Here is a 14131-nt window from a genome sequence, read left to right as displayed (position 1 = left end):
TACGAAAATATTACATTTAATCCCTTTTATAGATTAGGTTGTAAATCAATTTATTAATAAAATAAATTTCACTTCTTACCGAACGTACAGTACAGTTATGAAAACTTTTATTTGATCATAAGTTCTGATATTGTTGAATATAGCTCCAGTCGTAAATTTTATTGATATTATATTTGCAGAAATTACTTAACTGGCTCCAGGATTTTTTGACTAAATAATCCATAATAAATCTTTTAAAAAAAATGTGTCATCTTCCTTTCTAGATTATACGTTTATTTGCACAAGTTATTATTCAATATCAAACTGTCCGATAAAGTAGACTAAAATCATAAAGATATTTTGCTGATTTTTGTTGATTTTTGTACAAAAAGGAAAGAAAAAAGTTTCGGACAATTGTCATTGTATGTGATAAGCTTTAGAATTCTGTCGAATTAGTCAATAAATAATGGTGTATTGGCAATAAAATTAGATAATGAAGCCACTTGAATATAAGGTGCTTATCTAAGACTCTTCTGTATTTGCTCTCTCAATGAGACTTTGAAAGAAGTTAAAGTTGATTTGAAAGCGATTTTTAGTTCAGTTTCTTTTGGACCTTCCAACGAAGTGGCAGAAGAAATCTGAAGCCATGGCGTGGAACACTATTAATATTTTAGTCTTAGTGATTTGTGGAATAAGTCTAGTTCAAGGTGTGTTGATGGATTCCTTTTGGGAATTCAAATTTGAAAATCATTTAGAAATGCACAGTACAGAAGGACCTATATCATTTTAGGCCAGAGAATCTGCTATAGTTGTGATTCTGCAACGGATGCAACATGCGCAACCCTAAGCAGTGTACCCCTTCCCACTAAAACCTGCACTACCGAAACGGATTCCTGTGTTACGGCCATCGTTGAAGAGAGAACGGTAAGAGGATGCTTGCAGGATGATTTTGGTGGAACCTGTACTGGACCCTTGTGTGAATCTTGCGGTGCTACAAACTGCAACGGAGCCATCTTCCCAAATAACAGGGCTCAGTGTCAGAAATGTTCAGGAACTCAATGTGCTGAGATCACCAATAATGATAATCTGGAGGTTTGCCAGCGTTATGTCGAAACTGATGCCTGTTATACCGCTGTGGTAGATGACTCTTTGGTCACATACCGAGGTTGTCTCTCAGACCCAGATACCGATGTGGGAAAACAGGAATGCACCAGTTTAGGTGATTTATGTGTCACCTGCGCAGGAGCAGCTTGCAACTCTGCTCCTGCTCAAAGCCAATCTACATTAGAATGCATGAGGTGTAGTGGAGATGCTTCCTGTCGGTACGCACAACCTGAGGACTTTGGTCTACCCTGCTTATATGATATTCTTCTGGGTCGTCCAGAATACTGCTACAGCTTTGTCACCAATAATAACCAAGTAGTTCGTGGATGTCTGTATGATTCTTTCACAGATGAAAACTATCGCAATCTCTGCGAATCAGGAGCATCTAATTGCATTCTATGCTCAGATGCGTTGTGCAATTATGAAAATTACGCTCGTCATACTTGCTATTCCTGCGATGGTCATACTGATCCAAACTGCGAAACCATGGATGGATGGTACGAACCAGAGGAGTGTCCTCCAGGCACCCTAGATCAAGTGGGATGCTTCAGAGCTGACACTGGTGAGATCTTATCTCAATTGTAAATTTTTCACTGTAACACTTCAATACCTCTTGAGTATTTACTAAATATATCTCCTCAAGAAGTCAAGATTAGATGATCTGGGTGGGCTGTTTTGCAATGTCAAGTGCACTCTTACGTAAAATATTTTTAATCTTATCACAGACGGTGTAACAATGCGAGGATGTATTTCTCAGCTTCATCCCGATGAAGTAGATTACTGCAGCCAAACATCCTCAGGACTCTGCAGTCTTTGCTACACCGACAACTGCAACGGAAGACGTAAGTTATCTGTGTCTTCACTGTCCTTCATGCTATCTTATCAATTGTTTTTCTCCTGATAATTTACGACTGCCCCTTGATCATTCTTTCAGCACCAAAGACTTGTATAACATGTGACTCAAGCAATGATCCCAATTGCGCCACCCTAGTTGATCCTCAAGCTCTTCTGCAGTACAGTCAAGAGTGCTCATCTACTTCAGCCATTTGTATCACCAGAGTTTGTGAGTTCTTCAAAATTCAAAAAATCTGTGAAGCAAATCCTCTTAACTGTTCATTTTTTCAAAAAAAAATCAGTCAACGGCTACACCCAAAGAGCATGCTCTGGAACCGGAATTTCCTGCACATCTGGCAATCCATGCAAGCAATGCGATGGACCCAACTGCAACAATGACCTTGTACCAGCCGATCGTCTCAAGTGTCACAAATGTTCAGGAGATGGATGCACATCCATTACAGACAATACAAATCTTGAAGTCTGTGAGCTCTACAACGCCAATGACCGGTGCTTCACTGTGGTCACTGATCAAGAAGTAACTCACCGTGGTTGCTACTCCGATCCCAGTTCTGCTGCAGCAAAGGCTGAATGCACTCGACATGAATCCGGTGAAGACATGTGCGTTAAGTGTGAAGGTGAAGGATGCAACACCCAAGCGATTAAGGCTCCAGCCACTCTGTCTTGCATCAAGTGCAACGGACCAACATGTGCCAATGCGCAAGAATCAACTTCAGGACAAGCTTGCTTTGGGGATGTTCTCCTAGGAAGAACTGAACAATGCTACTCTTACATTCACGACAATGGCAATGTCGAACGAGGTTGTCTCTATGATCCTAACACTCCTCAAGCTGTAAGCAATGACTGTGCCAGCAATCCAGGAGGAAGATGCAAAATCTGCTCAGGTGGCAACTGCAATACAGCCGAATATGTCTTTACTCCAACATGCTACAGTTGCGACTCTGAACTCAATCCCGGTTGCGAAACTATGACAGGAAATATCGATGTCAAGGAATGCCCCATTGGAACTCTTCTTGGTTGCTTCCGTTCCCAAGTTGGTAAGCTTCCTGAGCAAACTATGTTAACAAACAATGCCTAATTTATTCTCTGTCTTAGATGGGATTGTGGTACGTGGCTGTGCTGGTGATCTCCAGGGTGGTGAAATTAGTCTCTGCGAACGAGGATCACAGTGCAAACTTTGCGATGGAGCCAATTGCAATGAGAAAGGTAAACCAATCCCACGTCAATAATTTAAGCATTGTCATGCAGTACTATTTTGTCGCAAAAGCATTTCCCATGTATTTTCATTAAGTTTCCCTCTCAAGTATTACATAGAATATTTTCGCCAATAGATTAGATAAAATACTTTATCAAGTAAAAACAACCAAAATGCCGTCAATGGCTATCATTAAAAGCGAAGCCAGAACTGCTGAGTTTTAATCAATAAAATAAATGAGTTGAATAGCGATCAATCGACTTGATGTCAGATCACCGGCCTCACGCGCATTTTATTGATATTTGGGCAATATTTCACAATATTTTCTTCTCAAGTAGGGGATATTTTAAGATACAGGAAATCAATTGAGTGATATCAATTTTTTTTTTGATAACTCATAATATTAACTGTTGTTGTAGTGGACTTCCAAAGGTGCTACAGCTGCAATTCAGCAAATAGTGGTGAGGCATGCACCAATCTACAAGATACAGCCAATCAGCAGACTTGCTCAGACTATATGGATTCCTGTATGACAGCAATTGGTATGACTAATAACTATTTTTGATATCTAAAATAGAGAGCGTTATGCTTTGTCATGTTTACGGTCTACGTCTACGCAATTGTAAAGCGTAGATTAATTTTTACAAAATTTCTTTGATTCTAGAAACATCCTGTTTAATAATTGTATTATCTTTTTTTAAATATTAATCTTAGGCTGTCTACACACTATGAGCATTTTTTAAAAAAATTCTTTAAAAAATAACCCTAAAAAGGTTTTTAAAAAGAATCGGCTCTACACTAGTGAAAATTTTTGTAAAAAAATGAATTTTTTACAGAAATTTGCCTAGTATGTAAGCAATTTTGTAAAAAAAACCGACCCATTCTTATTTTTTAAAAATTTTTTTAAAGAATTTTTTTAAAAAATGCTCATATGTGTAGACAGCTTTATTCGTTAGATTACCGTTAAAATTAGGCATTAGTCCTAAAATCTGAATGAAGATGACTAAAATTGGGAACAGAAAACAATATCGTAGATGTTGATGACTTTTCCTCCGGTGTTCGTAAGCTATTTGTTAATTGTTGTACTCAAGTATGGCCTTCACCAATTGGACATGGTAGATCGGATCAGTGAAGACCATCTTTAAGTCCTCGACATAAAGAAAAACGTAAGCATCTAGCGAAGAAAAGTCTCACTCGAAAGGCAAAGTCATCCGCATCTACCGTATTTCCTTAATACGTTAGCATAATTTACTATAAAACCTTAAGGACCTTAGCACTTATTTTTGAATCGTTCTTACAGGACCTAATGGTGAAACACTTCGGGGCTGCTACTCATCCTACGCTGATCAGTTCCCAATGTGTAACACCTACACCTGCCAGGTCTGCGCTGGAGGATACTGCAATGGAGCAATTTTCCCTAGTGCACGTAGACGATGCCATAGATGTTCAGGATCAGACTGTAACAGCGTAACTTCAACCGATACGCTTAATGTCTGTTCGACTTACGAAGCACAAGATGAGTGTTACGCTGTTGTTGTAGATGGAACAACATACCGTGGTTGCCGCAGTGATACAAGTGAAGGCAACACCCAGTGCAATGCTGCTGGAGATCAGTGTATCAAATGCACGGATTCCAACGGTTGCAACAACCAGCCTGCTGTCAGATCTCCTACTCTATCTTGCATCAAATGCGCTGCCAATGATGTTGCTTGCCTCTGGGGCTTCTCCAGTGCTGCTGCTCAAGCATGCGTCAATGATGTTTGGCTAGGTTCCGAAGAAACCTGCTTCAGGGTGCAGTCTGGCTCAAGCGCTATTCGTGGTTGTACTCTTGACAGTCCAAATGACTGTCCAGAATCCAGCAGTGCTTGTACCAGATGCACAGGAAACGCATGCAACACTGCCACCTACAAGCGTCAGCAGTGTCTTCTTTGCTCTACTACTGCAACTGGACAGGATAACTGCGGATCTGAACCTGAGGAATACAATGCCCTTGAATGCTCCGGAGATGATCAGACATACGAATCGCGAGGTTGCTATGTATCAGTAGATGAAGATGGTGTGGTAAGACGAGGATGTGCTAAGGACCTCAATTCTGGCCTTCTAAGTCAATGTAAGGATGATGAAGATGAGACTTGCAGATACTGTGAAATGGATGGATGCAATGATTGGCCTGCAGGAGCTTCAGCCATTCAAGCTCTATCTGTTGGAGCTATGCTTCTTGTTGCGGTTATGGGAAAGTTTTTCCATTAAATGTATAGAGAGTCATAACAAACTTAATAAATAACATACAACAAAGTATGGCTTTTCATGTCACAAGATTGCTTTCATAATTATTTCCTTAGTACTTCAGATGAGATATGTGAAATCAAAATAAAATTAAATTTTATTGATAACACTTAAATTGATATGAATGCTTTATTACAAACACTTGATATTGAGGTAAATGAATATTCAGATTTCTTTCTGCGAGATATAACCCATTTCGACCACTCAGAATAAGAAACGAATAACTCGCAATAGGCAAATTTTACAGGAGAGCGATTTGAAGCTGAGATTTTACATGCAGAGTATAAGATTTTTGAGATTTAAAATTTCTACAACATTGAAAATAATTATCTTTCAAGTATTAATATTCACAGGAAAGGTAGAGGGTAATATAAAGAAATATCCAAAAAGCGAATAAAACGATTTTTGTAAAAAATCGAGTTGTTCGACTTATATTCTGAGTCGTCGATTAAATCTTATATCCCATTTGATGCTACCCGTAATAAATGGATATATCTTTTAAATATTTTGGCACTTTAGCTTCGCAAAAAAAAATTAGTTATTTAATAATTAGGTTCTAAAATATTTAAATAATTAATGAAAAATATTTATTTATTACGGGTGGCATTAAATGAGGTATGGCAATAAATGGATCACTCGCCCTACTTTTTGCCAAAAATTGCTATTCCGTGTGAACAACGGGTAGAAATATGGAATGAACTTTCACGGACTTCATGCATATTTTCCAATCTTGCACTAGGCAAAATGAACCATGACTTCGTTGTGAACATGAATAGAGTAATCTTCAATAGATTCAAGTAGCTCCTAGGCTAAACCATTTATATGAATGTCATTGTGCATTGTGAGTAATCCTTAGGGCCTAGAATCAGACCATCAGACCCGTCTCACACATTTGCTCGAAACAAGGTCATCAGCAAAAAAACTTCGAGCACCTATCTACGCCTTAGAGTATTCTATGCCAGTTTTTTTTGCCCTGTATATGAGGAAGGGAGCACTCAATGGTTCAAGTGGTACAACACTCGCTTAATGATGCAAGTGTCCCGGGTTCGAATCCCCTTTAGGTCACCAGGAATTTTTCTGGCATTAAAGGTGTTCGGATTGCATCCAGTGAGCTTCACTGCACTTGATTCCACGGGCATGGGACTGACAATCTCATCACGTACAGGGAAAAATAGTAATGCATGCCTAGAAATCCCCTTACGAGAAGGCCTTGTTCATTCATGAAATGTTGTGCCAGCACTATTATTATTATTCGGTGGCAGCCAAAATCCCGAAAGCCAAAATCCCGAATGTTCAAAATCGTGAAAGGGATGAAATTATATGGAGGAAAATGTTCAGAATGATTTCCCACGACACCAAGGATTTCGCTTTGCCACCAGAAGGCACGGGTGCAATCGTGGGAGTAGCTATGACACTTTTAAGAATTCGGGATTTTGGCTTTCGGGATTTTGGCGTTCGGGATTTTGGCTTTCGAGATTTTGACTTTCGGGATTTTGACCGGGACCCATTATTATTATGTGAAGAAGGACTATTCCAGAGTGAATCGGTCAGTTAGATGAGGACTGGTTATCCGATCCTCAAAGATGCAGACGCAGACGCAGACGATCTAGCCTTAATATAATACATGGGTAACGGAGTTCGTCGGTGGATTTGGAGTTACTATAGGAAAACATCAACTCTTTCCAGAGCTTTCGGCTCGGTCTCCAAGCCTTCATCAGTGGAGAGGCTCATTTTACTTACTAAACAACAATTTTTCCGTACAAAATTTTACACACTTACTTGAGTCTAAAAGGGAATTTCCAATTTGTCACTTCCATTTTGTCAATATTTCATGTCTGAGTAAGTATGTAAAATGTTATACGGAAAAATTGTATTTTTGTAAATAAAATGGGGTCTCTTTTGCTCCAGTCACTGATGAAGGCTTGGAGACTGAGCCGAAAGCTCTGGAAAGAGTTGATGTTTTCCTAGAGTAACTCCAAATCCCACGACGAACTCCGGTACCCATATATTCTATTGTCTACGTCGGTTTTTTCACTTGATAATAATCTTTAAGATTCAATACTACAGACCAGACGAGGTCAACTCAATTTTCTATAAGATGGTTTCAGACTAGACTAGAATTGTAATCCTAAAAGGAACCAACTTTAAAGGTTTTTGAAAATATAGTGAAATATTTATCTTTAATATCTAATCTTTAGTCAAAAATTTCCTCAAAAATTTTGGCATTGTATAAATGAGCAGTACAAGGTTAAAATTGAGCAGTAGCAAAAAATTCGGAACAGTAATATTATCATCTAAATAAATCTTGGAAAAGGGAAAATAAAGGGCTTTGCATTCTATCTGCAACAATTTAAAATGTTAAATATACAAATTAGACCCATTTTTGTAAAGATTTATGTTTTTACTAACCATAATTAGATATTTTACTGCTCATTTTTAATTTTTTACTGCTCATTTTGAATTTTTTACTGCTCGTTTGTTTTTTGCCAAAAAATTTGACTGATAAAAGAAATCATAGAATTCAAGCCATATGGCTAAACAGGCTAAACTTAAGGTCTGAAGCCAAGTCTAAAGCCCATAATAGATTGATGTAGAATAGAACTCATATTCAATATGAAGGTCAATAATAATAATGAGGCACATTAATATGCTAGAATAGTCAAGAGTTTTGGGTCAGGCTATGACCATGATTAATGCGTTAGTTGCTTCTGTAATTAAGTGACTCTTTCAGTCTTTCTTAAAATTCATTATAGTCGAAAGTGATACCTTTCTATTGAACGTAATTCTAACTGAAATACTCAACATTGGATATGTTTAATAAGTTTTAAGGATCCCAAATTTGAAGCTAACGGTAAATAAATTTGAACTTAGTATTTGTTATGTACTTTTGAACTATTTATTAAAACCGTTTTAAACGACTTACAAGGACTTTAAGTAAGGAAAGAAAATTCGTGGATCTCACTGAAGTTTTCCAAATTCGGGCACTCCTCAAACTTTCCTTGTCATTGTTTTTTTTTGTGAAAACTTCCCAATATTAAAAGCACTAAATAACGATGAAGGACTTATACCACAACGCTATTCATTTTATCACTGGAATATTGAACAATGAGTAACCCTCCTACTATATATTAATTGGCGCGCACTGAACAAGCGTTAAAATTGATTTTTATCAACATTGCATAGATAAATTCTTCTACATTCTGTTACTTTCCATTAGTCCAACCCAAGTTGTGTTCCAGATCGAAAGTGTTGAACAAGAAGTGGTGCTTAAAAATGCGAAAAGGAAGAGTGATTTTTCTGGCAACTTTTGTCACATTAATATCATTGACTAATGGACAAGGATCGTGTTTGATATGTGATTCAAGTGAAGATCCTAATTGTGCCACCCTCAGGGATGAATCTGCACTCATAGGCAACTGCGAGGAAGATAATGATAACTGCTTCATCCAGATGGATGGTTAATATTTCAATTTTTTTTGTTAAAATAGAAGGATCATGAATTAAAAGCTTTTTTTAAACTATTATTACTTAAAATATAATATTTCAAAAAGATGAGTTTTAGTTCTGTTTAATTTTAAAATTTTGCGAATGAAGACAACTTGGCATTACTAACTAAGAAGTTTGTGAAAGAACCATGATTTCATGGCAGGAATTCTACGGAGTGCCCTATGTGTAATTCAATAAGCACTGTGAATTTTGAATTCACTTTTTGTAAATTTTATTAAAATTATCTTATAAAATGATATTTTTGTACACAAAACCTGGAAATAAGATCTATCAAAGTTATTTCTATAAAAAACAAAATAATCGATACATTTCTAAGAAGAAAAGATAACGGATATAAATATTGTGCCTTATCGTTTTCAAACAATAAATCCCAATTTCCATGCTCAAAATTTGTAACCCATTAAACTTATTTATAACGAATCATCCTTCTTGCGCTATTAAAAATAGACATCTTATTCTAAAAAACAAAAGTTAAAGAAGTCAAATTCTTCATTGTAAAATAATTATAATCAAGAAATTTAAACTCCTTAAACTGCCTTTAATATTTTCAAAAATAATTTGCAAAGGAGAATAGTTCAAACTATATGGGGCTCTGGTCCCGGAATCGCCACAAACGAGAGTAGGCGTATTTTGTAGGTACTGATATAAGATTAAAAAATTGCCAGGACCCAGGATGATTACCGTTGGCAGTCCTTGTAGAAAAGCCTTCATCCTTTCGAAATATCGCTGTTTTGACTACGAATTACGCAAGAACGACTAAAGCGATCTTGATGAAATTCGGTATAGGGTCAGTGTGTTACTTAAACTTTTTATCCACGCATACCACCCCCTCCTCCCACCCTCCGTTCTCGTAGCCCCCATACAAAATGAGACCATTTTACCTTATAACCCCTTTCTGAGAGGAGGTAGACAGCTGAAATATGAAATAGGAACAAGGCTCGAAGAAGGCTTTTTCGCTATACATACCAACCCCTTCCTCCATTACCACTTCTGGTAGCCCCCATACAAGATGAGACCTTTTTACCTTATAACTCCTTTGTGATAGGAAGTAAAAAGTTGAAATTCGACATGGGAATAAAGCTTAGGGAAGACTCTTTAACTATGTATACTACCCCCTCTAACACCCACCTGTCTGATAGTCCTAAAATAGAAAGAATTCCTTTGCACAAATTGTTATTAATCCACTGAATTGCATATTAGTACAACTTCTGTAGACCATAAATTGATAAGCAACTCCAAAAACTTGATTACAATATCAAATATATCACCACTAATGCCAATTAGATTATACAATGAGGATATGTTTCTTTCTTTCACGTACCAACACATCTTAATGAGGCGAAAAATTAAATATAAAAAAGCTGTCTATAAATGCATTTAAAAAAAACTATAGAAAATGATTATTAATGTTATTAGTTATTCAATTTTTTCATTCAGTCAAGTTCGATCAAAATATTCTTCGTGAGAATTGTTGAAAATACCTCTTCTCATAAAGGAGTTATAAGGTCAAATGCTCTCATTTTGTATAGGGGCTACCAGAACGGAGGGTGGGTGGAGGGGGTGGTATACATGGATAAAAAGTTCAAGTAATACACTGACCCTATACCGAATTTCATCAAGATCTCTAGTCGTTCTTGCATAATTCGTTGTCAAAACACTGATTTATCGGAAGGATAGAGGCATTTTTACAAGAACTCTCAGCATTTATCATCCTGGATCCCGGCAATTTTTTATTCTTACACCAGTATCTGCACAATGCGCCTACTCTCATCACTGGATAAAGATGAGTCGGTGCCCATAAATACTTTTGATCATTCTTCTTTCTAAGAAATAGTTTTTATGCTCTAGAACTTTTTCTCTATTGTTTAGAATATTGGTCGCAGATCAAAAGTTGTTACCTATACCAATGTCTATCCATTGACATCGATCCCGTTCGTGGCAATTCCGGGACTGGATCTGATCGCATTGTCCTTTTTAAAACGTATTTTTTTACATTGGCCTCAAAATTCGGATGTATCATCGCTTCAGAACAATGCTTCCTTTTATTCTGATAGAGTGAAGATCTCTGTCTAGCATTCAATTAAGAATTACTTTGAAGTGGTAGGAAAAATAAATCCCTCTTTAACAAACTTCTTGTCCTATTTCGTAATTTTTTAGAATTCGGTCATGTTCAGCGAGGATGCGGTACATCTTCATTCTGTGAAGGACACGAACAGTGCACTGTGTGTTCGGGTCAAAGTTGCAACAATGGAATGTATCCAATTGGAAGACTTCAATGCCACAAATGTTCCGGAGTTGAATGTGCTGATCCTCTGCTAGGTCCTGTGGAAACTTGTCGAAGATATGATGCTCAAGATCTCTGTTACACAGTTGTCGAAGAAAGTTCGTAACTTTTGTTGTTTGAAACTCCATAAAACCAAGTTCCTCATGGATCAGATTTTTTGCAGATGATGAAGCAACTGAACGGATTACACATCGTGGATGTGCCTCAGATGATGATCTTAATATGTGTGATCTTCATTCGGATTTCTGCGTTAAGTGTTCTGGCAACGGTTGCAACAATCAACCGCCTTTGGGACCAACAACACTATCTTGTATTCAGTGTATGGAACCGGATCCTGCATGCCGATATGAGTATGAAGAAGAGAGCGGACAGCCCTGCAGTTACCAGATTGTCCTAGGACGACCAGAACGTTGCTATACTCATGTCGACAGCGAAGGTCGTGTTACCAGAGGTTGTTTGGATGATTTCAGAACAGATGTTCATATCGTTAGTGACTGTGATGGAACTAAAGAGTCCTGCACTATATGCCTAACGGATAACTGCAATCTTGAACAAGTTGCCGATCCTGGTACATGCGTTGTGTGCGACAGTGCTACTGACTCCAATTGCAACCTTTTAACTGGTACACCAACAACAGAAACATGTCCAACAGGACCTCATGATAAACGTGGATGCTTCCGAATGGAGATGAGTAAGTTGTTGATTTCGAACTATAGAAGGTCTATCTGCATTCTTTAACCATTACCTCACTCTTTCCCTATACAATCAATTTCAATTAAGTGTAGCGCATGGTTGATGATGTGCTAATTGCTAATTGAACTTCACTTAGCTGTTTCATACACCCACGATAACGTCAGATTCCTTATCAGTCTTGTACATCCACTCGATGGCCTCCCCATCATGAGCACTGTGGTTCCGTATTTTTACTTTTCTGAATTACTTTTTCCTAGACCCTCGATAATTTCATTGACTCAAGATTTGTAATCCTTATCTTCTAATGATCTCTCTTTTATTGTAAATTCAGACGGTGGAGTTTCACGAGGTTGCGTGAGTTCCTTGAACGCTGATACTTTGGAAATTTGCCAAGCTGGAGAGGATTGCAAAATTTGCTTAGAAGATGACTGCAACAGACAAGGTAAGTCATATACCTTTTGAATGTAAACCTCGAACCTCATTTAACTATTCAATTGCTTTTTTCTAGTAAACTTCCAAACTTGCTATTCTTGCAACTCCAACGACGATCAGGAATGCATTATGTCCCAGGTGGATAAAGATTCTGTAATCTGTCCCAGATACGTCGAGAATTGCATCACTTATATTGATCCAGAATCAAGGAGGACTATCAGAGGTTGTCAAGGTGATCTTGATCTTCCACCTGGAGTTATTTGTCCTTCAGATTTGTGCAATGAGTGTTCTGGAGAATCATGCAATTCCCAAATCTTCCCTGTTGATCGGAGATTGTGTAACAGATGCTACTCATCAACCGACTGTGAGAAAGACCTTTCAGTGGACACAACCTACCAGAGTGTCTGTGAATTTTATGATCCTCAGGATCAGTGCTTCTCTGTGTTGATTCAGGATATCATCCACCGTGGATGCCTCAGTGATTCATCTCCAGGAGTTCAGCACTGCGATGAAGCTGGCGAAAAGTGTATCATCTGCAGTGGACAATTCTGCAATTCCGTTCCAGCCTATCAAGAGGCATCCCTTGAATGTGTTAAATGTTCTGCTGAAGATCCAGCCTGCGAATGGGCCTATCATGCTGGTGCATCCATCAAATGCGACGGAACGGTAGGTTTAGGTGAATATGAAACTTGCTACATCTTTCAGGATTCTGATGAGAAAACAGTCCGAGGATGCACTTTGGAAGATCCCAGCATTTGCGAGGCAAGTATACAAGGTATTTACAATCTCTTCGGAATTCTCCTAAACTTGTTACTAAATTTCCAGATCAGTGATGTCAATTGCGAAGTTTGTATTGGAGATGGATGCAACAATAAGGCCATCGCCAGACAATCCTGCATCCAATGTCGAAGTGATCGAGAGGGAGAAGAGTCTTGTGCTCAAGAAGCCGAAGGACTCAATATTACCATTTGTGAGAATAGTGAGATCACCTTCGACAATCGTGGATGCTATGTCCTGAAATTGGACGATGGAGCGGTGATGAGAGGATGCGCTACCGATTTGAGTCCAGCTGAACTAGAAGACTGCAAAAGTGAATCCGAGGACAAAGTGTGTCAATATTGCGAAGAAGAAGGATGCAATAATCAAATAGCTGGATCTTCATCAGTCCATGTGTCATTCCTATTGCTCTTTGTATCCTTGTTAATTCTAGTTTTAGTTCCAGATCAATGAAATAGAAGAATCATATAATTATTTAGAATTCAAATAAATATACCAATAACATTGATACACTTCTTAATTCCTTTGCCTTAATTTAACTAATATAGTACGAGATTACACTTACCTTCCATGTAACACTGGCACTTCAATAAGAAATCATCAACTTATTATTATTACATCAAAGTAATTAAGTCAATGAGATTTCACAATTCGGCATAACAATAACTTAAAAAAAAGAAATATTAAATTAATTTTTTATATGTTTATGAAAAATTTTTGTCGTTCTTCAAGGTTTGACAATAAAAATTAAAAAGTCTAACACTAGTTAAATTTTTTGAATTATTTCCTTTAATTGAAGCTAAAATAAAATAATTTTTCCCTGATGATACATCACATTTTAGTTATTATTAATTCTCAGAAATTCAAAAAAAAATGAAAAGTACAATAGATTGAAAAGAACACTGATAAGAAATCAATAACAAATTAAATAGAATACAACTTAATGAATTTTAAATAATTTGTTGTCCATCATAAAAAATATTTACAAGATCCCAAAAAATAGAATTTTCTTATTATAA

At 37.3% G+C, this 14131-nt stretch overlaps 2 protein-coding genes across 2 annotated transcripts; both read left to right on the top strand.

The window, feature by feature from the left end:
- Positions 1-543: 543 nt before the first annotated feature.
- LOC129808079 (uncharacterized) lies at positions 544-5428 on the top strand. The gene is made up of 8 exons (XM_055857766.1): positions 544-686; positions 770-1645; positions 1809-1925; positions 2018-2146; positions 2220-2975; positions 3034-3144; positions 3553-3675; positions 4434-5428. The coding sequence occupies exons 1-8, from the start codon at positions 626-628 to the stop codon at positions 5381-5383; spliced, it is 3123 nt and encodes a 1040-aa protein (XP_055713741.1). The 5' UTR covers positions 544-625; the 3' UTR covers positions 5384-5428.
- Positions 5429-8640: 3212 nt separating this feature from the next.
- On the top strand, positions 8641-13877 carry LOC129808082 (uncharacterized). The gene is made up of 6 exons (XM_055857770.1): positions 8641-8876; positions 11084-11308; positions 11374-11901; positions 12235-12345; positions 12412-13097; positions 13161-13877. The coding sequence occupies exons 1-6, from the start codon at positions 8693-8695 to the stop codon at positions 13563-13565; spliced, it is 2139 nt and encodes a 712-aa protein (XP_055713745.1). The 5' UTR covers positions 8641-8692; the 3' UTR covers positions 13566-13877.
- The last annotated feature ends 254 nt before the right edge of the window (positions 13878-14131 follow it).

This window comes from Phlebotomus papatasi, chromosome 3 (genome assembly GCF_024763615.1).
Source record: "Phlebotomus papatasi isolate M1 chromosome 3, Ppap_2.1, whole genome shotgun sequence".
Lineage (NCBI taxonomy): Eukaryota > Metazoa > Arthropoda > Insecta > Diptera > Psychodidae > Phlebotomus > Phlebotomus papatasi.
This window is presented reverse-complemented; position numbering and strand designations above follow the sequence as displayed.

Coding starts and splice junctions, on each gene's coding strand:
- LOC129808082 (XM_055857770.1), top strand. CDS start 8,693: ATGCGAAAAGGAAGAGTGATTTTTCTGGCAACTTTTGTCACATTAATA. Junction 11,902..12,234: donor ATGCTTCCGAATGGAGATGA/GTAAGTTGTTGA, acceptor TTGTAAATTCAG/ACGGTGGAGTTTCACGAGGT. Junction 13,098..13,160: donor AAGATCCCAGCATTTGCGAG/GCAAGTATACAA, acceptor CTAAATTTCCAG/ATCAGTGATGTCAATTGCGA.
- LOC129808079 (XM_055857766.1), top strand. CDS start 626: ATGGCGTGGAACACTATTAATATTTTAGTCTTAGTGATTTGTGGAATA. Junction 2,147..2,219: donor CATTTGTATCACCAGAGTTT/GTGAGTTCTTCA, acceptor AAAAAAAATCAG/TCAACGGCTACACCCAAAGA. Junction 2,976..3,033: donor TTGCTTCCGTTCCCAAGTTG/GTAAGCTTCCTG, acceptor TCTCTGTCTTAG/ATGGGATTGTGGTACGTGGC.